Raw genomic sequence first — 24,341 nt, 5'->3', positions numbered from 1 at the left:
CTGCGCCAATGCCGTGAACATTAGACAGTGGTTGCGAGGGATTTCATCTAACGTGAATGACACCAGGGCCGTTACTATGTGGCACGCTCCTAGCGTGGCTTGATTTCTATCTGAGATGCTTTGCTCGGCCCCAAGACACGGCAACTTTCATCGCTCAGATCCCTCACAGACCTTGTAGAGAAAAGCTCTCGGTAACTGGTCGGAGGTGAGATTATCCGTTCAAGGAAACTGTTCTTTGAGAGACTTCGCGCACGGATTGCGCATCTGGCAGGAAAGGAATACTGCTGTACCTGGTTCTGTCCTTGTGTGTCGTATAAAGGAGGATAACAAAACATACTCGGAGGGTCATGTAGCTCATTCTGCAGTAGTATCTGATATAAAACCCGGAGATTCCGTTATTGCCGGAGACTGGCGCATTTTCTGTCGATATACCAGCATCAGAGACTGAGCTCGCGCGATAATGGAATTCCCAGAATCATTGGGAAGTGCGTTTCAAGATGATACCTCACGACATTCCGCACATTCAGGCCTCGTCCAGAGGCTATCTTACTGTCCGAGAGAAAAGCAGTCGATGGTGTTCGAGCCGTCCAAACCGCCTGATGGAATCCTCAGGCTTCATTCCTTCTCGTGAAATGCACGCATCCAGGTGGACTGGTATCAGCAAAACCACATTCACTATAACCGAAGATTGACGCGGATCCTCAGTCACACTCAGGACAACTTTCTCTCAATCTTGTAACAAGCAGTCAACTTATTTTTTCGACTAGCTCACACCAGGGAAGACACTTCCTATAGGTCAGGCCAGATCCTGCCCCTAGGTAGATAGAATGCAAGGCTTGCCTCTTGAAGGCTGACTCTGTAATCAAACCCACCTACCTCGATGTCATCGCAATGTTTTGTAGGTAGAGAAGCATTTCTACCATTGAGGCTGACGTGTAGCCTTGACTGTGGACCAACGGAGCAAAATATGAAGGCCCAGTGCGAGCGCAGTCAAACAATGCCTCGGCCAGTTTTTGCTTTCATAGTCAGACAGATAAAGGGATTAATTCTCATATCCTGTGTTCGGGGTTCTTCGAGAGTTTCGGAATCAAAGAAATAGCTGCCTGCCTCGTGTATCGCCGGCAAATTGCATGTTGGGATCGGGGTGGAAAGGCAGCTTTGAACTCAACAGTGTCGCACGTCGTCCGAACCTATGAAGCTCCTCTGGTTGATGACGTGTCTTGAGATCCAATGAGATCCAAAAAGAGAAACCTGGGGGCCCTGATATTCTCGGAGCTCCGGCTGAAGAGACATGCAAGACTTGTTGCCATACGACGAGTAGAGAACGAATTTCTCTGCCTGCTCTTGGATTGGCGCATGCTGGTACAATCATGTAACGTAAAGGATTCGCTCGAATGTTCCTGGTAGGTATGCTGCTCTAGTGCAGGGTTCTTTTTTGGTGTCCCCTTCGGTTCGGAACCACGATGTCCGGGGAGAGGCGTAAGCCCATACTCCAGGAATCAGCTACTCCAAGGTTTGTGACCGACGAAGCTTGAAACAACGGACAAGTCGCACCACCAAGAGAAGACAGAGTCTCTTTCGCTTCGAGGAAGATGGGGGTCGTAGAAACACAGCGAAACCCGGCGGAGAGGTCAGCGACAGGGGGGCTGCTGGGCTAACGAATATGTATCGAGACCTCCTGGTTGGAAGAATGGCCAGGGAATGGTGGGTTGAGCACCATTGGATAGTGGCTCATGGGCCAACGTTGGACTGGGTTGTATGGTTTGGGCTTGCGAACACTTGACAGGCGGCTGAGGAACGATCTTGCAAGACAATTGGATGATAGAAGGCAATACAGGATAATTGTTGACCGGTAGGATTACCAGTTCCCAGGTCTTTCAGGGACTGAGGACTGACGGACTGGGGTCGAGAGTCGAGATGGGAACTACAGAGTACGTATCCGTACTACATAGTTAGTGGTATGAAAGGTTGTGGAGATGGCTGGGCGCAAGCATCAGAACGCCTGTGCAGAACAGAGACCGTACAAGCCCATGGATCGTCCTTCCACGCGCAGCAGGGATCTCAACGGCCTCACCACAAAGCAATCCTTGACTCTCTATCTTGGGTTTTCGCCGTACCCATACTTTTAGCGAACGCACCCTCTGCCTCCTAAGCCCTCTTTCTCTGGCCCTCTGTCGTCCTCTTCTCGACGGGAACGCCTTCTGCTCTCGCTGCACCGGCAACACTGTTGCAGATAGCCGCCTGACGACCTGTCCACTCGAGCTCCCTCTCCTTCGACCTGGCGCCTATCATTCTCCACCTATCATCGCAGAACGTCTGACATCTGCCACGGCAGTCGACCAGAAGACTCCGTTGCTTTGCCCTCAATTCGCCTCTCGTAACCCTCCCTTCTATATCACGATTGTTCGGCGGCGCTCCGTAGTCTGCCTCTCTGCCTGGCCCGTATAACGCCGCCGTCGAATATGCAGATCCTGCCTGTCTCTCTGTGCTCCGACAGGCAAGCTTCGGGTGTTGGATTCGTCTCTTGTCGGAAAACCGTGGTGAAATGTCAATTTCTCGCAGAGTAGCACAAGACTCGACCTCACCAGACCGCTCAACCAAGTCTGGGTCGACATTCGGCGCAGCTTTCCATTACACAGTACCCGTCCGACCAGCTCAATCCGCTCCCAGACCGGGTTCTTCCATGAGTGGCCTTTCGCCACGTCGACGTGCTGCTCAAGCGGCTGCTATGAACGGCTATGTTGCCAGTCCAGACCTTCCTCCACCTCCTCCACCCATCTATGTCCGAGCCCTGTACAACTATGAGGCGGACGACCATACCAGCCTCAGTTTCCGACAGGGTGATATCATCCAGGTTTTGACACAACTTGAGAGTGGCTGGTGGGACGGGGTGATAAACGATGTTCGGGGCTGGTTCCCGAGTAATTATACCGTTGAAATAACCGATCCCAGTGAGCTGAGGGGGTCAGGCCCTGGAGGCCACGATGAGAGCGAGACTAGTACAGGGTCGGGAACTGAGGAGGATTATGACGATGAAGAGGAGGATTCAGACGGGCGCACTCAAGACGATGATTCTGACTTTCCAATCGAAGGGGCTAGCACCCAGACACAAGAAGAGGCTGCGTTCTGGGTCCCTCAGGCCACTCCGGATGGACGACTGTTCTATTTCAACACGCTGACAGGTGTCAGCACAATGGAACTGCCCTTAGAGACACCTACGAGTTCAGATGAGCCTGGTCCTCGAGATCGCAGTCATTTCCACGTGCCGGAACAGACCAGACCGCCCCCAGAAATGATGGCAGGAGGGTATGGGCAGAATGAGGAGGATTATGACGGTTCCGCATCTGAGGCTGATGGTGAACAGTCTTTTGTCTCTTCACGCAAAAAGGGTTCCGTGACTTCTAGTAGCATCTCCACCTCCACTTCTATGGATTCCTTCGATGTAAGCGCCGGCCAACATACAGGCAACCAATTGCCCAACACATTCACTGGCACCTTTGGTTCTACCGGTATCTCGATGACGCTGCCTCCTCCTGAAATGACAGCCACCTCCTTCACTGTACCTCCGAAGCCGAAGATTACTAAATCTCCCACAGCAAGATACTTTTTGGATGGCACCACCGCAGCCTCTATTACTTGGGAGACTTTGGTCGAGAATATGCGAACTGCAATTGACGCATACCGGCATGCGATCCGTACCCACGCCCGTGCCGACTACGTTCGGAGGGCAGAAGACATCTCGGATCATCTCAGAATGCTCCTTGCCGCAGGCTCAGGCACAACTGACAATCACTCTGGTGTCCCGTCCATCATATCTTCCAACAAAGCACTCTACCCCCATTTCCGCGAGATGATGTCGAAGTTTTCGAAACTTGTCCTGTCGTCACACATCGCGGCCGCCGATTGGCCGAGTGCAGACGCTCTAACAAAATGTTTGCAAGAGGCGGACGGTGTGATGAACGGTGTCGACGGGTATGTCGAGGTGGCAAAGCAGCAGCGAGGTAAGGAGATACCACGGTTGTTTCCTGGTTTCATCTTGGGGAGCAATATCGGGGGAAGCTGGCGGGACAACAACAATGACAGCCGAGCAAATCTCGAAGAGGTCTCGTTTATGGATTCGAATGACGAACTTCGACCACGCCCTTTCGTCCCACTCGACGCCCAACTGCTACATCAGATCGATGACTCGAAGAAGCACCTGGTGGCGAGCATTCGCCGACTGGAGGAGTCACTTCTGTTGACTGAGAAGATTGTGACACCGGCACGACAGTCCACAATTGGTGACACTATTTGTCACGCAGCCAGCGTTGTTATCGAACACTTTCGGCCGTGGATTACACACATCGAATCAATCGACTTCTCGGTCCTGGGAAACGTGTTTCAGAAACCGTCACTGGTTGATTTTGGGGCACAAAAGCAAAAGGCCTACGACTCGATTGGTGAATTGATAAATGTCTGCCAGGCAGTTACAGCACCACTCCCGGACGAATGGGCCGAATTCCGAGGCGAGCCTCTGGATGTACGCATGAACAATGTTCGAGGCGCTTGCAAGCAACTCGACACTCTTGTCTCGAACATTGGGTACGCTCTCCAGCTCCTACTTCCAGCAACCTCGTTGAACCCACCCAGACCGACAAGCAAACGAGATCACCGCATGACCGACGGTGGCGAAACATACCAGGCTCATCATCTCAGAGGTGATTCCGCCCACGCTGCGAACAATCGTCCTGCTTTGGCGGACCTCGGCCAATCCAAGTCATACACGCTGGGTCAAGATCCAGCATTGCCAGACAAGCTTCGTCGTCCTCCAACCAAAGACAAAGCGAGCCAATTTTTTGGGCAGATCCCGCCGGATCTGGCACAGCTTGAAACTGGTAACGTGGAGTCAAGCTTTCCTGTGGATGAGGTGCCTTGGTATCTACAGCTTGACCATGCAGATGAAGTGACATATGACACAAAGAGCGAGCCGCCGCAGGTCAAAAGCGGCACGCTGACCGGGTTGGTTGAACAGCTCACTCGCCACGACCGCCCCGACACGAAATTCACAACCACCTTTCTGCTCACCTATCGGTCCTTCACAACCGCGTCTGAATTGTTCGAGCTTTTAGTGCAACGTTTCAATCTACAGCCCCCGGCTGGCTTGAACAGAGACGAGTTCCTCATCTGGGAGGAGCACAAGCAAAAGCCGGCCCGGTTTAGGGTACTGAACATTCTTAAAACCTGGCTGGAGCTGTATTGGATGGAGAGTGACGATGATGCCTGCAAGGCCTTGCTTGAAAAAATCCAGGCCTTCGCGAAGAGTACACACATCAGCACCAAGATCGCCAAGGTGGTAGTTAATATCGTTGAACAACGACTGAAGGGAGGAGAAACGTCTTCGAAGAGGCTGGTTCTCACAGTTACAAACTCTGCACCTACACCCATCCTACCGAGGAATATGAAGAAAATGAAATTCCTCGACATCGATCCTACCGAGTTTGCCAGACAGTTGACGATAATTGAATCGAAACTGTATGGGAAGATCAAACCGGTCGAGTGCCTGGCGAAGACATGGGAGAAGAAGGGCAAATCGGATAACAACGATACTGCGCCGAATGTGCAGGCGTTGATTCTCCATTCTAATCAGTTGACGAACTGGGTCGCGGAGATGATAATACAGCAATCCGATCTCAAAAAGAGGGTTGTCATCATCAAACACTTTGTGGCAATCGCAGATGTGAGTCTTGCTCTACGTTTCCGGAGTTTGGTAGTTTGACTGACAGAATCAGAAATGTCGATTATTGAACAACTTCTCGGCCGTGACGGCGATCATCTCGGCCATGGGCACAGCACCGATACTGCGACTCAATCGCACATGGCATCAGGTCAACCCCAAGACCAGGGCAATGCTGGAGTCGATGCGCCAACTCATTTCTTCGTCGAAGAATTTTGTCCAATATCGAGCAACACTGCACGCTGCGACACCTCCCTGCATCCCTTTCTTGGGCGTCTACTTGACCGACTTGATTTTTATCGAGGATGGCATTGCGTCCCTTGTGAAGAATACCGAATTCATCAACTTTGCTAAACGGACCAAAACCGCCGAAGTTATCCGAGATATTCAGCAGTATCAAAATGTGCCTTACAGCCTCAACTCTGTGGCAGAGTTGCAAGATTGGATTTCCGACAACATGAAAAGCGCCAGGAACGTACAAGACTTGTACAATGAGAGCTTGAAGATCGAACCCCGCGAGAAAGAGGAGGACAAGATCACCCGTCTACTATCAGAATCAGGTTTTCTATAGCCAACACTCCCTAGTCGCTTTTGTCTGGTACAAAAGTATGTTTCCCCTACTGTCTTGGAGGTAGGAATGTCTCGGCATATACCGGTGGGCGTGAGTCGGAGAGCCTTCTCGTCCGTCGTTCGGGTTGACGGAAGCAACTAATTTGGCGATGTCGGGTTGAGTGATGTTGCAGGTGGCACTTTCTCCAACAAAAGCTGTGGAGCTCCTTGCAAGCAACGAGGTTATGCCAAGTTACGAATCTGATGCTGCCAATACGGAGTTGCGTGCATGATATCCTCTGCTCAGAGGAGTCGAGGGGTCTTGCATTCATTGGCGGCGATGAACGGTCGGAAGGAAGTCTGAAATGCCCACAGGGGGGATTGCTCGGCATGTCATAGACAGTGTTTCTGGATATTGGGCGACTTCTCCGTTCGACGACTGTCTTCAGAGATGGGCATATCGGTACCAACGCAGTCTACAGTCTATTCTATACGCCGTCATCCTGTCGTAGCCTAATAACACTAATGTGCACATACCTTGGTACACATACCTTGGTACACATACCTTGGTATCTAATGGACTACGAATAGTCGGGGTCACGTGTGTGACAAGGCTACGGGTTTGTCGCCGATGAAGGTGACAAGTTGATTGGCCGCGGCACGAGCTGGGGGGCAGTCCGGCTCCAAATGCCTTCAGGCGCCTTCCTTAATGGATATAGTAATATTGGAGTACGAATTCGTCATTTCCTCCAAATTCGGGCTCGGTGCATTCATTGCCTATCAAACCACAAGCCAAAAGCCGAAGCGGGCTCTGAGGCTCTGACTCCCAATGGCGCTGGGCCAGCTTTTTGAGACTCCCACTTCCTCTCCCTCGAGCCCTCGGTCAGAATTCCTCACTTGCTGCCTTGACATCTGCTCTCTGCTCTGTACATGCCTCCATCCCCTACCGTCTTCTCTACCTTCATATCCGCCGGCAGATTCCTCGCATTTCCCTCTCTGCGGCCCAGTTCCCCGCACAAGCTACTCTCCTACGCCGGCCAACGCCCGACCTCGTCGAAGTATCCGTACCTCGCGCAGACAATCCGGAAGATGTCGTCCACTTCCTCCGTAGCAAAGCGCCTCGAGGGCAAGACCGTGCTGGTCACGGGTGCTTCGTCCGGCATCGGACGCAGTATCGCGCAAGAGTTCGCTCGGACCAGCCCGAAGGACCTGAAGATCATCATCACGGCGCGGCGGATCGACACCCTGAAAGAAGTGGCGGCGGACATCAAGAAGGAGGTCGGCGACGGGGTTAAAGTGCTGCCGGTGAAGCTGGACGTGTCAAACCCCGACGAGGTGGCCAACCTGATCCCCAGCCTCCCTGCCGAGTTCAAGGACATTGACATCCTCATCAACAACGCCGGGCTGGTCAAGGGCGTGGACCAGGCCCCCGACATCAAGGCCGAGGACATCAACGTCATGTTCGCGACCAATGTGACGGGCCTGATCAACGTGACGCAGGCGGTGCTGCCGATCTTCAAGAAGAAGCGCAACGGTGAGGACGGTGGGCGCGGCGACATCATCAACATCGGCAGCATTGCCGGGCGTGAAGGCTATCCTGGTGGCAGTATTTACTGTGCAACCAAGGCCGCCGTGCGCACGTTCACGGATTCCCTGCGCCGAGAGTTGATTGCTACGAGAATCAGGGTCATTGAGATCGATCCGGGCCAGGTCGAAACGGTGAGAAGTGCCTTGAGCGACCCCTTTGGCCGCACTCACCCCTCTCCTTCAGAATAGCGGGTTGATACACAGTCTGGCTTGAGTCGGCACACGAGGAGGGCAATCCTACCCCCGCGCAATGTTTGTTTTTATGCGTGTCACCCTACTAACATCACCTTCCGTTTCGTGGACAGGAATTCTCCGTCGTCCGATTCTACGGCGACAAATCCAAAGCCGACGCTGTGTATAAGGGCGTCGAGCCCCTCACGCCGGACGACATCGCCGAGGTGGTTGTCTTTGCTGCCGGGCGGAGGGAAAATGTCGTGATTGCGGATACATTGATCTTCCCCAATCATCAGGTCAGTCTCTTCCCCCCTCACGTCCGCCCTTCCTGCCTTCACCAAGTCGTGGGCATGGACTTTTTTCAAGCCTGGCCCGAATCCGTGTTGCTTCTGTTTCATTTTGGACCAGCTCTGGGCTAACTCGGTTGCGTTCTTGCTGTTTAGGCTGCGGCTACGGTTATGCACAGGAAGTCGTGACCACGACTGTGACCGGGACGGCGACCGCGCTTGCAACACTCATATACGTTACGGACTGAGCGGCTCTTGTGGTCCAACGGAAACCCAACATACCTCCGACCCGGCTCATAGTACGGCCGGCTTTCTCGACCGGTCTGGCGCGGCTGTCACAAAGTAGGATGGAGGCCGAGATGGGATGAACGATAGACGAAGACGCACAATCCCAAGCAAGTCACATATGGTAGCTAGCCAATGCTTACAATGTCTATACTTGATCGAGTTTCTTAGTTCCCAGCAGTCTTTCCTTCTCTCTTCATTCGCATTTATTACCCAGTGCGCCTTTACCCAGTGGTCGCGTGAAGAACTCAATTTACCAAGCCGAAGCGGGCATCTACATGAACTTGAAGCCTCAGATACTAGTAGTGGTAGATCAATAAACAATGAATGCTGCGCACCTAGCTGGGCATCCAAGAGCTGTAACGGCAGTACGGATACTAGGTCTAGGTAATATTAGTTGGGGGCGGGAAATGCTGTTTCAATTTTTCATTTGCTGTATTGAGCATCCATTCATACAGACAGACAAGCAATAGGACCAATGCCGAAGTCGATCTTGGATCTTGGATACTGAAACCACAATCCAGATGACTTAGTCGGGGTCGATCGGATCTTGAATCTTGAGACCACAATCCAGATGACCTAGTCGGGTTCAATATTTCTTTCCAATACATCCTGAATTTTCTAGGAAGGCACCCCGGGCGTCTGTTCCGACCAAAGGAAGAAGGATGTGTAGGACATAGCTCCGAGCCCACAGAGAGAGAGAGAGGCCGGACTTATGGAGTGCGTGGCTGTCTACCAATTAAATACATGTACTCTGTATGTTTCGAATGACTGTTGCCAGGCCGTGTCCGTGGGAGTTGGCCTCAATCGAGCTCGAGACTTGAAAGTGGACGGTAAAGGTACCGGACCGGAGGAGCCCTCGCTGCTTCACTTGCGCCGCTTCCGGGACTTGTAACCATCCCCGTGTCCGTGTGCATGGATTTGAGCAGTGGCATAAGCTCGCTTTCGGCTCGGTTTTGGATTAGGTCGCAGAGAGCGAGAGGCGGATTGTCGGGTCCACGTTCCCTGGTCCGTCTCGAGATGCTGATCCTGGCTACTCCTACTCGCCGTACAGGGCGACCGAGCCTGACGAAGGGCCGGAGCATTATTGCATAGCTTCGGCGGATCGCTTTTGGCCATGTCCTGGTCCTGGGTCTTGTGCTTAGACTGATTCATACCATTGTCCGTGTACGGCGGCCGACCGCGCTGGGCATGTGGTGAGCGGAGCTGCTGGGCGTCGTGGATGTCAGTGGCGGAATATGCCCCGTTGTCATGGTGCGGTTGTTGCTGGTTTGTTGCTTGCGAGGGCAGCCACTGCTGATCACGAGGCTGGTAGTATGGCTGATCATTTGGCTCTTGTCGCTGCTTCATGGGTGCTGCGCCGAAGGACCCAGAGAGCGCAATAGGTTCGGGCGTGTCTGTGACTCTCTGCGAAGCGAGGCGTTCATCTTGGTCAATAGACGGCGGTGCGTGATCCTTGGTCTGCTTTGAACACGGTTGATAGCGATGTTTCTGTCCAGCACATGTAGAAGGTTGCTGGACGTGCCTGAAGTCACTGCTAGCGAAGTCATCGCTCTCAAAGCTCAACTTCAGAGCTTCTTTGCGCAGATAGAGATCTTTGAAGGACGTAACAGGCCCTGATTCGGCAATATCAGCAAATGCAGGGTCGCTAGAGAAGACTTCCCGATCCGGAGTCTGGCTGATGTGCTTTAAGTATGCGGTTTCGCTGTGGTCACGGAAAAATTGGGAGGTCACGCAAAGAGGTTCCGCATCCATCAGCTCCGCCAGCTCCATGGTCGCACCTAATGCTTGAGTTCTCTGTTGGATGGGAAAGAAGCGTGCGGCTCCATTTCGTGACAAGGGTTCTGGGAAGTCAAGCATGGCGAGGTCATCCTCTAACTGACCAAGTGTGTCTCTGGTTTGTCCCCCACGGGCGTTGACCACGACTCCTGGCCGGGTCTCTGGATTCCATGACACTACGTCCTCTTGCTTGTAATACTGATCTGCGTGCAAGTTCGATCCATGCTCATGGAACTCTGGATGATGCTTATTATACCCATACGGCTGGACAGCAGGCTGGTTGATTGTCAGTCCCGGTAGATTGTTAGGTACCTGACTAGCGGGCCATGCGCTTGTATCTTCGGCCGGGTTGTATGCCCACGCTGCTTGCTGAGAAACATGGTACTCATGAGTGAAGTGATCTGACACGTTGTCGTGTTCCTGTATTCCTCGGGCTTGTAGAGTAGATTCCGGTGGCTCAGCATAGTCTGGTGGATAGTATTGGAATGGGTTGGAGACTTGTAATCTGTTAGACTGCGCGTTGCTCTGGCGGCGTGAGGCTGTCATGCTGTTGAACCCTTGGCGGGTTGTGGCAAGTTCCACATGCTCCCGAATAGGCTGATTCTCGCTAGACCGAGCGCAGGATAGGTGGGATGTGGTGCCTGTAGTGCACTCTTGTGTGCCATGAGTATTGTGACGACTCTGGCTACCTTGAGATTTCCTGCTGAAGTGAGCTCCTTCAATGATATTATGGTCAATTTCCTTTTCAGCAACGGACGTCTCATGTTCCTGCCGCTCAGGAGATGTATGCTGGCGGCCAAATGAACCCCCATACTGCCAGCCTTCCTGCCAATAGTTATGAAATGACTCCATGTCGTCTCAGCAGATTGAGAGCGATAGTGTCATCCTAGAATTGGACATCTGCTCGCGCGAGTGACTAACAATAGCTTCAAAGGTTCTTGCTCGCGAACAAAAAAAGTAAGCGACGGGTAAGTTATGTTAAGACTCGAGGCTGGTTAGAGGGAACAGTAGGGAAAGTTCAGTCAATACTAGGAGATGAAGGGATAGGTAAATTTTGGAAGGGAAAGCAATCAAGGGCCGTGGTATAGCAGAGGGAAGGCTTTTTTCGTGTTGGCTTTCATTTTGAGGAGGCCGCTGCAAACATTTAAGGATACATCTGCTTGGGAAATAGGAGGGTTCCAGGTGGTTCATGCAGAGATTGAGATTGAGATTGAGATTCTGATTTCTTTGTCTACATCGAGGCCAGTGGCGGGCCTTGACCGGGTTCGAGCGGTTCAATGCAGGAGATGCAATGCGTGCGGAAAATAGGCAACTCGCCTCCATGTTCGGAACGAGCCCAGCAGACGGTCAAATTCTATCGAAGCGAGTGTGGAAAAAGAGAGGAAGTTGGGTAGGGCCGCGAGCTACGACAGAGGATGAGGATGAGGTTGAGGTCGAGGTTGAGGTTGAGGCGATGTGATCTGATGGCGGCCCCGGCGCCGCGGGCGAATATGAATAATAGAATGCCGTAGGTACCTAGCTTCTACCTAGCAATTAATCCTTTTCGACTCTCGTTTTCCCTGCGCAAACGAGCAAACGGGCACGAGGATACATTCTTTCCGCCCGTCCACCATCCAACTGATGCCCGACCTGTATTCTTCTCTTTGGAGTTGACAGGCACCGTCCTGCTTCTCACCCACGACAGTGACAGTTTTCCCTTCTCTCGAACCAGCACCATGAGAGAGCAGCGCAAGTCCTCTTGCTTACCGAGGAACTTTCCCTAACCGCGCACGCCTCCGACCAGGCAACTTTGGCGTTTCGAGCTTGAAGAAAACGGTCACAATGCCTGGCTTACCTGGTGGGTTCCAGACAATCCCGCGGCGACGCCTGTCACTAATTTCAATCCTTCTCAGTCAGTATCGATCTCGACGAATGCATCTCACAGCTCTACAAAAAGAATCTCCTGGCCGAATCCTTGATTGAAGCAATATGCGCAAAGGCGAAGGAGATGCTGATGAAAGAAAGCAATGTGGTACACATCTCTGCCCCGGTGACCGTCGTTGGGGACATCCATGGCCAGTTCTTTGACATGCTGGAGATCTTCAAGATCGGGGGCTTCTGTCCGGATACAAATTATCTTTTTCTAGGTATGGACCTGTGGCCAGCTGGCAATGAGGCGACTCCTCCCCTGACTGGAATCTAGGCGACTATGTCGACCGCGGCCTTTTCAGCGTCGAGACAATTTCCCTGCTTGTCTGCTTAAAGTTACGATACCCACAACGCGTTCACCTCATTCGCGGTAATCATGAATCACGAGGCGTCACACAATCTTATGGTTTCTACACGGAGTGTGCACGGAAATATGGCAATGCCAATGTTTGGCACTATTTCACAGACATGTTCGACTTCCTTACATTGAGCGTGGTCATCAACAACCAGATCTTTTGCGTTCACGGCGGCCTGTCGCCTTCCATTCATTCGATCGACCAGATCAAGATCATTGATAGATATCGGGAGATACCTCATGAGGGGCCGATGGCGGATTTGGTTTGGTCAGACCCGGACTCAGAACGGGACGAGTTCTCTCTATCACCACGAGGCGCTGGGTATACTTTTGGAGGCGATGTGGTCAAGAAATTCCTACAGGTCAACAGCATGTCTCACATCCTTCGAGCGCATCAACTGTGTCAGGAAGGCTATCAGATTCTGTACGACGACCGACTCAGCACTGTTTGGAGTGCGCCGAACTATTGCTACCGGTGTGGGAATCTGGCCAGCGTGCTCGAAGTAAGCGATGCGGGGGATCGATATTTCAATATCTTTGATGCCGCCCCCGAGAATGACATGCATCGGAACGAGCAACAGCAACAACAACAACAGAGTCAGGCGAAGGACGGCCAAGGGTCTCACATTGAATACTTTCTCTAGCCATTGAATCATCTCGATCGTCGAGCACTCTTGCAGGGTCATTCATGCATCGAGGCCACGTTTCCGGCCAAATGCCGAAATGCTTCATATAGGGATTTTGCAGCATAGATGTCGCTGGTGTCGATTTCTCGGTATGTGGCATTTCAAAGTCGCGCCTTCGCTTCTCGATACTCTGGCGAAATCATTTCCAATCTTTGGCGATGTCAAAGGACCACTCGAATTTGAGATGGGTCACGTCATCGTCGTCGACGAACCGAGAGACTGCTTCGTAATGGCCTCGAGCCATCATACCTGAGGGGGCCTCTTCCGGGGCGAACTTCTTGGTGTGTGTTGGTTTGTCGACGGTGTTGGGCGCGTAGCTGCCGATCATCTCTTGGTCCTTGCCTACCCGAATACCTTTCCGCTTGACAGACTGGATGTACTTGAGGCCGGATAGAACTTGGTGCTGGACGACAAAGACCGCCTTCATTTGATATGTACTACCCTCCTTGATGGTAAAGGGCTTGCCCTTCAGCGACTCGAGTGCGCCTGGCTGCGTGAGGTCGATGGTGATGTCGGGTCGGCCTTCGACTTCCTGCTTGTTCGTTGGTCGCTGTTGACCAAAGCGTGCGCGTGTCACCTACCAAGGCAAGGGATTTGATGATGCACAGGCGAGGGTCGTTGGGGTCAGAGATGGACTGGCCTTGAGCAATGCCAATGCCTAGAGACGCCTTCCACCTATTCAAGGCCTCGTCTTCTTGATCTGCAGATAATAGGTCAGTTGGGCCTTGGATGGACGATTTCTATGTTTTCCCCGCCCCAAGGGGCTGCTGAGGGCTTGCGATTGTAGTGGTCGAGAAGAATGACATGGTAGAGAGTCCGTCCGTCGCACAGGAGCCACTAACTCAGCTTCCTAATGGCCTGTGTCGATCTGCAGATGGCCCGTGTATGAACGACACCCACCAGACAACAGCAGGTACGGGAATGACTGCGGGACTCACCGAGTTTCTGATATTCGTCCAATGTTTTCTTCTCCCCCACCTTGAAACCTGGGGTTCTGTCTACGGTGAGGTCGTCGGCCATGTTGGCGAACCCGAGAGAAAAGAGATCTTGGTCGTGGACTTGGGGATGGGCGGGCGGTTCGGATCCTGAGACGTCTCTCTCTGGAATAAGGAATGGCTGGGCACCAAACAAATGTGACAAAGGGAGAGTGATATCAATGCTGGTCTGAGCTGGAGGCGGTCAGTCCGGACCCAGGGGGAGAGCAAGATTGTCGTTAGTTTGGTTGGGGAATCTCCACTACTACTATGGCAAACATGGCAAACCGAGCAAACCTGGCAAACCAGTGAGTGACCCCACCGTGCTTGCTGCTTTAGAGCATGACGCGCAAATGTCCTGACGCGACATAGGCGCGACATTATTACCCATTACCAACCCGACTTTCCATCCTCTCTAGTTGTATACCGATCTTGTTTCCCTACACGTTGCCATCATGCCTGGACGCGTGACAGACCAGCCTAAGAAGAGGGTGCTTACGGACGCCACTAACACGCACAATGTTGTCAAATCCCCTCCCTCCACAAAGAAGCGAAAGCTCAATGTGAACGGTCCAAACGTCAGTTTCCGCTCGTCTCAGATAGGTCCCAATGGCCTCAGATCGAAGCTGGGCTCGAGCCAGCCCAAGAGCCAGTTTGAAACAGAAGTACTGGAGAAGATGACCCAGGATATTAATGGGTTGAGGGAGAGTAATTCCGAAAAGGACCAGCAATGGGAGAGACCCAGCCTGGATGACTTTGACGCCCAGAGAGATACCCTGACCTTCCAGCAAATCGAGGTTGAAGAGGGCACGCTTCATGGTGGAAGGACGACGCTGAAGATGTTTGGCGTCTCTGAGGTGAGAGCAAGCCCTGCGACTTTTACACGACACAGTGACTGACTGCGTGGCAGACCGGACACTCCATCCTTCTCCACGTCACCGACTTCCTCCATTACCTGTACGTTCCAGCACCAATCAGTTTCCAGAGGCAAGATGTCGAGGGCTATAAGGCGTACCTTGAAAGCCAGCTTGCTCAACACCAGCCCGCCATCCATTCTGTGCAAATGGTGCTCCGGGAAAACCTGTTTGGATTTCAAGGCAACCAGAAAAGTCCATATTTGAAGGTCACAGTGACGGAACCCAAATACATCAGCAGACTACGCTCGGCGATCGAGGATGGTCAAGCCAACTACAAAGGGATGTGGAAGGTCGAAGACAACAAAATTCGGACCTACGACAGCATCCAATATGTTTTGCGGTTCATGATCGATACTGGGGTCGCCGGAATGTCTTGGATCGAGGTCCCTCCGCAGAAATATCATGTGTTGCCTCAACATGAACGCCAATCACATTGTCAGATCGAGGCATACTGCCATTACCGGGATCTGATCGCGCACGGGCCCGAGGGCGAATGGGCCAAAATGGCCCCTTTGCGGATCCTGTCGTTTGATATTGAATGTGCCGGTCGAAAAGGGGTGTTCCCTGAAGCCATCCACGACCCTGTCATCCAAATCGCCAACGTTGTGACCAAGTATGGAGACTCGAAGCCATTTATTCGAAACGTTTTCGTGTTGGATACTTGCAGCTTGATCGTCAATACCAAGATCTATGAACATAGTTCGGAATCCCAGATGCTGATGGCTTGGAGAGATTTTCTCGAGAAGGTCGACCCGGATGTTATCATCGGTTACAACATCGCCAACTTCGATTTCCCCTACCTACTCGATAGAGCAAGGCATTTGAAACTGACAAAATTTCCATACTGGTCACGTCTGAAGAGTGTGGTTTCCCACGCGAAAAACGACAACTTTTCCAGCAAGCAGATGGGCAACCGTGACACGAAAAGTACCAACACTAACGGACGAATCCAACTGGATCTGCTACAGCTCGTCCAGAGAGACTATCAGTTGCGCAGCTACACCCTCAACTCAGTGTGTGCGCATTTCCTTGGAGAGCAGAAGGAGGATGTCCACCATACCATGATCACCGAACTGTTTAACGGCACGCCAGATTCGAGGCGCCGATTAGCCGTGTACTGTCTCAAGGATGCCTATTTACCGCAACGACTCATGGACAAATTGATGTGTCTGGTCAACTACACCGAGATGGCAAGAGTCACTGGAGTCCCCTTCAACTACCTCCTAGCTCGAGGTCAACAGGTCAAGTTCATCAGCCAGCTTTTCCGAAAAGCATTGGAACAGCAATTAGTCATTCCCAACCTTGAAAAAGAGACTTCAAACGAACAGTATGAAGGTGCTACCGTTATCGAGCCTATTCGAGGCTACTACGACGTTCCTATTGCCACTCTTGATTTTGCATCTCTGTACCCATCGATCATTCAAGCTCACAATTTGTGCTACACCACCCTCTTGAACAAGAACACCATCGAAAAACTCAATTTGAAGAAGGATGAAGACTATATCGTGACGCCCAACGGTGACCTGTTCTGCACTACAAAGGTTCGGAAAGGATTACTTTCTCAGATTTTGGAGGAACTGTTGGGCGCACGTAAAAGGGCGAAGAAGGAGCTGGCTGTCGAGAAAGATCCTTTCAAAAAGGCCGTTTTGAACGGGCGTCAACTGGCTTTGAAAGTATCAGCAAACTCAGTCTACGGTCTCACAGGTGCTACTGTGGGCAAGCTACCGTGTCTTGCAATTGCCTCAAGTACGACCGCCTACGGCCGACAAATGATAGAAAAGACGAAGCATGAGGTGGAACAGAAATACACCATCGCCAACGGCTACTCACACGATGCCCAGGTCATTTATGGTGATACTGATTCAGTCATGGTAAAGTTTGGAGAAAAGGACCTCAGGAAAACAATGGCATTGGGACAAGAAGCTGCCGACTTTGTCTCGTCGCAGTTCATCAAACCTATCAAGCTGGAGTTCGAAAAGGTGTATTTCCCTTACCTGTTGATCAACAAGAAGAGGTACGCCGGTCTATATTGGACTAATCCGGACAAGTATGATAAGATGGACACCAAGGGCATTGAGACGGTGCGACGAGACAACTGCCGCCTTGTTCAGATTGTGATTGAGACAGTCTTGAATAAAATTCTGATAGATCGCGATCTGGACGGAGCGCAGGACTACGTTAAGGAGACGATCTCAAATCTCCTACAAAACAAGGTCGACCTCAGTATGCTGGTGATTACAAAAGCACTCAGCAAAAGCGACTATACGGCTAAACAAGCACACGTGGAACTCGCCGAGCGCATGAAAAAAAGAGACGCCGGTTCAGCACCTGCCCTTGGAGATCGAGTCGCATATGTCATTGTCAAAGGCGCGGGGGGCAGCAAGAACTATGAAAAGTCTGAAGATCCGATCTACGTTCTAGAGAACAATGTCCCCATCGACACCAAATACTATCTCGACAACCAGTTGGCGAATCCCTTAGGGAGGATCTTCGAGCCTATTCTAGGCGAGCGGCGTGCCAACTCTCTCCTCGCTGGCGACCACACACGGTCGATCTCCGTTGCTGTACCCACGCTAGGTGGATTGATGAAATTCGCCAAAAAGACCCAGACCTGCATGGGCTGCAAGAAACCCCTCGTCGGCGCCGAGGAAGCTCAAGGTGCCGTTTGCGAAAACTGCCGGCCGCGCATCGGCGAGCTCTACACGAAGCATGTCAAGAAGATCGGCGAGCTCGAGGTTCGCTTCAATCGCCTCTGGACCCAGTGCCAGCGTTGCCAGGGCAGCATGCATTCGGAGGTTTTGTGCAGTTCCAGAGATTGCCCAATCTTCTATATGCGCATGAAGGCCCGCAAGGAGGTCGAAGAGGGCGGGCGCGAGCTCTCAAGATTCGATCACGACGCCGGCGCAATCTGGTAGGGGAGAGATGCATCGTCGTTTTTATGAGACTATGGTCAAGTTATTCCGTATCTTGAAAGGCGCACATATCATATTCGGAAGGGGATTGGGAACATGGATAGTCTCTAAGATAACCAATAAGGGATTCAACGTTAACTGTGTTGGGTATCTCCGCTGTTCAACAAAGAGGAATTTATTAGTCTCTGTCCTGGTGGCTCCTTGAGCGCCAGCGCCTGTTGGGCCGAGTCCAAGTCCGGTTCAAAGACATTAGGGGCCAGCCGACCTTGAACCAGAAGCGATTTGTAACTCTCACCACGTTCGATGAATACTGTATCCACCTCGCTGGACTTCCGGTCAAGTAATATAAGCCCTGGAACGTCCTTTCCACATCCACGTCGAATACCATTCCAAATGCTCTCAAAGATCCGGATCATTGTCCACGTCCAATTTGGAGACATTCCCAGATGTTTCATCCAGATCATCAAATCTTGACCCGTCCATCGATATTGTTTCGCCACCGGTCACGTCAATATCGTCGTACGATAACCCAAAATTCGCCTTCAAAGCCTCCTTTCGGATCTGCATTGCCACGATAGCTACCCCAAGAGCATTCCAGACGTCTTGGTCTTTTTGGCTGAAATCAAACTCTGCGATGATTCTCAATCTATCAGGGTTAAACTCTGTGGCATGGGTTGACGGGTTGGAGACAGAATTTGGTGGAGAGACTGTCTGACTGGTCGATTTCTCTGGCGCCAGACCGGAAAAAGGGCTCAGTGTTACGATCGCAAGCACTGAAGAGATGATCACCAGGCCTACGAGCGTAGGTGAGAACTCGTTGTCAGTCATGAGCCTAGTCTCGTCTGCGTCTCCAGTATGCTGATCGTAGACTTCAATACTGGGATGTACGCCCTGAGCTTGATGATGTCGCTGCGAGAGGCCGTGTAACTTTATGGCTATCTCCTCCAGGGTTTGGAGGGTAGAACGGCCGGTACGTTTAGTGACCACAGCATGAACAGGGATGTATTTTGAGCTTGACGAAGGCCGAAGTCCAACATCCGTCAAGGCCCAGTAGAGGTACCGTCTCACCGCCTGTTCGAGGATCCTCTCTCGTTTTGAGCCGGGGCTAACGTGGGTCCGATCTCTGACGTCGTGGCCAGCTTCGAAAAGTCGACGGAGGGCATGGCATGCTCGGAATTGATTATCTCTGACGTTGTGGATAACGACCGGATCTGCGGTATTCGCATCTGCAAAGAGGCTGATTGGCAAGGTGTCGAAATCGAGCATCCAGTTCTCCGGTAACAATGCCTCAAACCCTCGATAGGCAAGATGGAAAAAGACCTCACGCTCCGTCTGTGACCAGATTCCGGAGTTTGGGGGTAGCCTGATGGCCGCGGCATGTCTTCTTGCTTCTTCCATAGCATGATCATCCATGTCATCGATTTTTCTTCTTGCCAATGTTGATGACGCAAAAGATATCGCATCGTCATCGCGCCACGTAGCCAATCCCGAATTCGTACTTGAATCCCGGCCCTGCCTGGACTTGTAATTGGCAAATCGATGTGGCGTAGGCGGAGGTGGCATCAAAGTTCGGTCTATATCTTCCTGCGTCCTCGTACTGTCGTTCACTGCAAGCCGGGTGACAGCATCACGACCGGCCATGTTCGAATTAGCATCGCCATCATATGGGAGTGAGGCTAGTCGATCTTTGTTCCTGGCAAGTTTTGTCGGCTGTTCATCGGGATGCTCCTCCTCGGCTTTGCGTTTTCTTTTCGCGTAGCCCTGTAACCCACTGGATCTGACATATTGTGCGCCAGAAACATCGTCCTTCTCCCTCTCCCTTCCCCTTGTAAGGCCGTGTGGATCGGTGGAGTTGGAGGTTGGGGTCTGCGCAGGTCGGACGAAGTCGGAGAGGTATCGAAATGCAGAGGTAAAGATCGACCTCGACATTATTGGTTTCGTGAAAGAGAGAGGCTCTTTCTTATTTGCAGTCACACGAAATCGGGAACAAGACACTGGAGGGTGAGGTGGGCAGACCGAAGTTTAGCGGCCGACGAAAGCGAAAGGGGGTAGTCTACTTCTGAACGGATCTGGAACAGGGCGTAGACTTCGCCCACATGCAGAGCACATGTTGGAGGTGTACGGAGTACAAGCGGGAGGGACGCGTACCAGGTTCTTTGTTTGTCGAGGGACCTGAGCAGAGCAGACTCGCAACAAAGAAGCTGAAAACGATGCATGCGGACTCCAGGTTTCAGGCTTGATGTCCGTGCCTACCGCGACTGGGGTTAAACATGCTGATCAAATTAAGCTTAAAATAGGGTCGGCGCTAGGTGGGCGCTTTTCTTCATCCGGCACAGCTCGAAACTGGATCACATGACCCCGTTTCATGTTCCATCCTCCCTACACGGCCCTGTCCACCACCCTTTCTTTGTGTGGTGACAGGCATCCTCAACCATTCTTCGATGGACGCTGCTGAACACGACCTCGATGCCAAACTATACAAAGCGTCGAGCACGCTTCTGCAGGAACTCGGTCACAAGTTACCGCTGCTGATTTTCAACCCAAGGACCACGCGGCGTCTACGCGTTCTCGACTCGAAATGCGAGGAATTGAGGCTGCTTGTGAGTCTTGTGCGTGGGTAGACAGCGTGCAGTCTTCGATTAACACCAGTTTAGCTTGACCGTTTTCAAGAATGGCCCCAACTGCTCGATCCGGGCCTGTCGACTCATGTCCAGCTTCTCAGTGAGGCCTTTGTTGACTACATGACTAGGTCGGGTCATCACTATTCTCAGTCCTATAGGCACGGTACAGCCACTGTCTCCCCGTTACCGCGGGCAATATGTCGCCTACTCTATTCCTTTTGCAAGATCAGAGGCCAGAAGGTCATTGTGCGCCTGCTGAACAACGAACCCAAGTTTTTGGCCCCTATGTTGTCCAGCTTCAAAGCCTGGAATACTTCATCCATGGGAATGGTCTGGGAAGAACGCTACATCATGATGTTGTGGCTATCCCACTTGATGCTTGCCCCTTTTGAGCTGGCCAACATGGCAGTCTCCAATGAAAACCCGCCTGACCTGAGATTGTCTCAGGCTCTTGGTGATCTACCAGGATTTGCAGGTGACATCACTTCTGTTGCATTTTCACAACTGGAGAGCCCGGGCAAAGAACGTGAAGCAGCTAGTATTCTCCTTGTTCGCTTGTGTCTCCGCAAGGATATGCAAGCTCACGATTTGCAACTGAAACTAGTGCACTATGCTACGCAGAGACTACTTTCTGACACAGACTTGGTGGTACTCAGCCATTATAGGGCGCTGGGGCTTCTGTCTTTGCTGTATGGCATCACTAATTCTGGCTCAGACAAAGAAGTTGCTCCGTACCTTGTACAGATTTTTCAGGCGGTCCTGAAACTCGCTACAGACCCAGGAGAGCACTATCAGGCTATTCGAGATTCTGCACCGGCAAGGAAATTGATTTTGAAGATCTTGCGAGTTATCTTGACTCACGCGATATCCCTAAATTCAAGCAAGGTTGTGATTCCAGAAGCACATCTGAACATGATGCTGGAAGAGAGCATCCAGTACTTCCTCGATACTCTCAGCGACAAGGAAACACCCGTCAGAATGTCTGCTGCTAAGGCGCTCAGTGTGGTCGCCCTCAGACTTGATGCTGCTATGTCCGCAGAAGTCGTCGAAGCCGTCCTATCTTGTCTGCAAGAAAATGTTCTTTTGGAAGACCTCCACAGCCACAATCTCATTCCCATTACCGATAAGATTGGCTCCGAAGCTGGCGGGATGAAGAAAAACATATCCGCTGTTGATCCAATGCGGTGGCATGGATTGATGCTGACACTAGCTCATCTCTTATTCCGTCGCTCACCACCACCTGGCTTGCTTCCAGAGATCATCCAAGCTTTGATACTTGGATTGGAATTCGAACAGCGATCAAATGTCGGGACGTCGGTCGGTGTCGGCGTTCGAGATGCAGCCTGCTTCGGTCTTTGGGCACTGGCTCGGAAATACAGCACTCTCGAGCTTGCTCGTGTGCGCGTCTCGGATTTTGTTGAGGCCAAAGCCCCCGAATTCGCAGGATGTCAGAGTGTTTTACAATTGATAGCAGTCAAGATGGTCATCTCTGGATGCCTTGATCCGTCGGGCAATATTCGACGAGCTTCATCTGCGGCACTACAAGAACTCATTGGACGACATCCGGACACCATCCTCCATGGGATAGCTCTCGTGCAGACTGTCGACTACCATGCAGTGGCACGACTGTCTCGAGCTATGGTTGAGGTTTCCCCTCAAGCAGCAGCTGTTGACGCCATGTATCACAGAACTCTCTTGTCAGCACTCCTGGATTGGCGGGGTGCGCGGGCTACGGATGTGAACCAGCGGCGTTGGGCTGCTTCAACTATCCGCATTCTTGCGGACACACTTTCGACGTCGGAGACTTTATCTGTTGCCAACATCGTCCTTTGCCAGGTTCTTGATTTGAAGCCATGGAACATCGGAAGCACAGCTGGCTCCAGACATGGCTTACTCCTAGCTCTAGCCTCAACAGTCGAGTCTCTCACTCAACAAGACCCCCTCGCAGCTGCATCGTGGATGCTTGAGGACGGCAACCAGCTTCTTCAGCTGGACAAGCTCACTGGCAAAATGGACATCCGCGTGACCGCTGACTTGGAGCTTGTGATGGAAGCGATTTCCACGCTAATTGGCAGCATTTGCAAATGCTTCTCGGCGTCAACATCAGACGGTGCTGGGAAGCAGCAAGCTTGGATGCCATCTGCTTTGATGTTGCTCGACCATTGCACGGTGGCGGGCGGGAGAGACATAGTAGTTGAAGCCAGTGCCGACGCCAACGTGGAACTTTTTAAGCTACTCTCGCTTCGTTCGGATATTGCGATGGTCGAAAACTGGCTCGATCCTAACGAGCAATCGCCCTCGACCTTCACGAGCAAAGGCCGCATCAAGTCGCTCAGCCTCATCTACGCTTATCTTGCGCAACGAGACCGCGAGTCTGATCTCCAACAGCGCATTATATCATGCATCATCGGTCTCATCAACGGAAGTTATAGGATAGAGACCAGAGTGGACGCCATGCGAGCCCTGGGTGTTATCTTGCGGGACATGGAAGAAGCATCAGGATCTGTCCAAGTGGATGCAGGAAGTATCACCAACGTACTCTGCCGTGGGCTGACTGACTATACCAATGATCAAAGAGGGGATATCGGCTCGTTGCTCCGTCTCCAGAGCCTCGAAGCCGTCAACGCCCTCCGTTCCAACGAGGCAGCTCTTCGGATCTTAGACGGCACCTCAGAAGCTGTTATGCCCGTGCTAGTGAAGCTAGCAGCTGAAAAGCTGGACAGCGTGCGGTTTCGAGCATGGCGATGCCTGGAAAGCTACTGGCGGTCGCAGGCAACCATGCCAGAGCTGAAGAAGTAAGTGGCCCGCTTGCCGTGCTTGATGACCACAGACTAAGTTGGGCAGCACCTTTCCATATCCGGAAGATGTATCTACCATCCCGTATTTCCAACAGCTCATGGAACTACTCTCCCTGGACTGGTCACGCAAGCCTCTTATCATGGGCTTAGTCTCTTCGGCGACTTCTGGCACCGAGTCGATTTGCCGCGCGGCGAGCAACGCTTTTGCCTGGTATCTGCAAGCTCTGGATCATGGCAAACGCGACATGCTGAGTGCTGCAACTTCGTCCTTTATCCTGGAGCAGCTAGCCACAGGTGCGGCACTAGACGACCGTCAAGTAGTCCCGCTGCTTGATTTTCTCTGCTTCATGATGGATCAGGGGCTTGTCTCCTTTCAGCCCATTACAGAACCGGAAGACAATGCACAGGATATTTGGACCATCATGCAGACGATCCACGGTCCGTCGTCTAGTCTCCAGAGGACTGAAGCTTCCTTGAATATTTACTCGAGACTACTTGCAGCTGACAGTTTCCGTTCCAAGGCCTTGGACAAACTAACACGCCAATTACTTCATCGTTGGCCGAAGGTCGTTGTTGCCCCCATTCAGATTGGGACGTTGACTAATATCGATGTACAGGTCCGTAATACTGCCGCTGACCTGCTGTATCTGAACAGCCCCAGTCCAACTCTAGCATTGTGTAACTGGAACGGCCCGGTCAAGAACAACAGGCCAGTAGTCCTTGAGCTCAGGAAGGAACTCGGTGTGGCCGGAATGGCCGTCGCAAAGACATAGCTACCTATGTAGGCTGCTCTCAT

At 52.0% G+C, this 24,341-nt stretch overlaps 8 protein-coding genes across 8 annotated transcripts; 5 read left to right on the top strand and 3 right to left on the bottom strand.

The window, feature by feature from the left end:
• Positions 1–2,728: 2,728 nt before the first annotated feature.
• A1O3_04857 (uncharacterized protein) lies at positions 2,729–6,284 on the top strand (the record flags this gene model as incomplete). The annotated part of the gene is made up of 2 exons (XM_007734985.1): positions 2,729–5,716; positions 5,769–6,284. 2 exons carry the CDS (start codon positions 2,729–2,731, stop codon positions 6,282–6,284), a joined length of 3,504 nt encoding a protein of 1,167 aa, XP_007733175.1.
• A 1,067-nt stretch (positions 6,285–7,351) lies between these two features.
• On the top strand, positions 7,352–8,442 carry A1O3_04856 (oxidoreductase; the record flags this gene model as incomplete). The annotated part of the gene is made up of 2 exons (XM_007734984.1): positions 7,352–7,981; positions 8,155–8,442. 2 exons carry the CDS (start codon positions 7,352–7,354, stop codon positions 8,440–8,442), a joined length of 918 nt encoding a protein of 305 aa, XP_007733174.1.
• A 1,237-nt stretch (positions 8,443–9,679) lies between these two features.
• Positions 9,680–10,920, bottom strand: A1O3_04855 (uncharacterized protein; the record flags this gene model as incomplete). The annotated part of the gene is made up of 2 exons (XM_007734983.1): positions 9,680–9,717; positions 9,753–10,920. 2 exons carry the CDS (start codon positions 10,918–10,920, stop codon positions 9,680–9,682), a joined length of 1,206 nt encoding a protein of 401 aa, XP_007733173.1.
• A 1,275-nt stretch (positions 10,921–12,195) lies between these two features.
• Positions 12,196–13,281, top strand: A1O3_04854 (serine/threonine-protein phosphatase; the record flags this gene model as incomplete). Its single annotated transcript, XM_007734982.1, has 3 exons — positions 12,196–12,211; positions 12,267–12,500; positions 12,557–13,281. The coding sequence occupies 3 exons, from the start codon at positions 12,196–12,198 to the stop codon at positions 13,279–13,281; spliced, it is 975 nt and encodes a 324-aa protein (XP_007733172.1).
• A 181-nt stretch (positions 13,282–13,462) lies between these two features.
• Positions 13,463–14,343, bottom strand: A1O3_04853 (uncharacterized protein; the record flags this gene model as incomplete). The annotated part of the gene is made up of 3 exons (XM_007734981.1): positions 13,463–13,855; positions 13,905–14,023; positions 14,262–14,343. The coding sequence occupies 3 exons, from the start codon at positions 14,341–14,343 to the stop codon at positions 13,463–13,465; spliced, it is 594 nt and encodes a 197-aa protein (XP_007733171.1).
• Positions 14,344–14,752: 409 nt separating this feature from the next.
• On the top strand, positions 14,753–18,129 carry A1O3_04852 (DNA polymerase delta subunit 1; the record flags this gene model as incomplete). Its single annotated transcript, XM_007734980.1, has 2 exons — positions 14,753–15,154; positions 15,208–18,129. 2 exons carry the CDS (start codon positions 14,753–14,755, stop codon positions 18,127–18,129), a joined length of 3,324 nt encoding a protein of 1,107 aa, XP_007733170.1.
• Positions 18,130–18,525: 396 nt separating this feature from the next.
• On the bottom strand, positions 18,526–20,055 carry A1O3_04851 (uncharacterized protein; the record flags this gene model as incomplete). The annotated part of the gene is made up of 1 exon (XM_007734979.1): positions 18,526–20,055. One exon carries the CDS (start codon positions 20,053–20,055, stop codon positions 18,526–18,528), a length of 1,530 nt encoding a protein of 509 aa, XP_007733169.1.
• Positions 20,056–20,567: 512 nt separating this feature from the next.
• A1O3_04850 (uncharacterized protein) lies at positions 20,568–24,318 on the top strand (the record flags this gene model as incomplete). The annotated part of the gene is made up of 4 exons (XM_007734978.1): positions 20,568–20,735; positions 20,781–23,542; positions 23,592–24,111; positions 24,163–24,318. 4 exons carry the CDS (start codon positions 20,568–20,570, stop codon positions 24,316–24,318), a joined length of 3,606 nt encoding a protein of 1,201 aa, XP_007733168.1.
• Positions 24,319–24,341: the final 23 nt, after the last annotated feature.

This window comes from Capronia epimyces, assembly GCF_000585565.1.
Source record: "Capronia epimyces CBS 606.96 chromosome Unknown aczIQ-supercont1.4, whole genome shotgun sequence".
Classification (NCBI taxonomy): Eukaryota; Fungi; Ascomycota; class Eurotiomycetes; order Chaetothyriales; family Herpotrichiellaceae; genus Capronia; species Capronia epimyces.
Note: the sequence above shows the minus strand (reverse complement) of the source record. Positions and strands in the feature narration are given on the sequence as shown.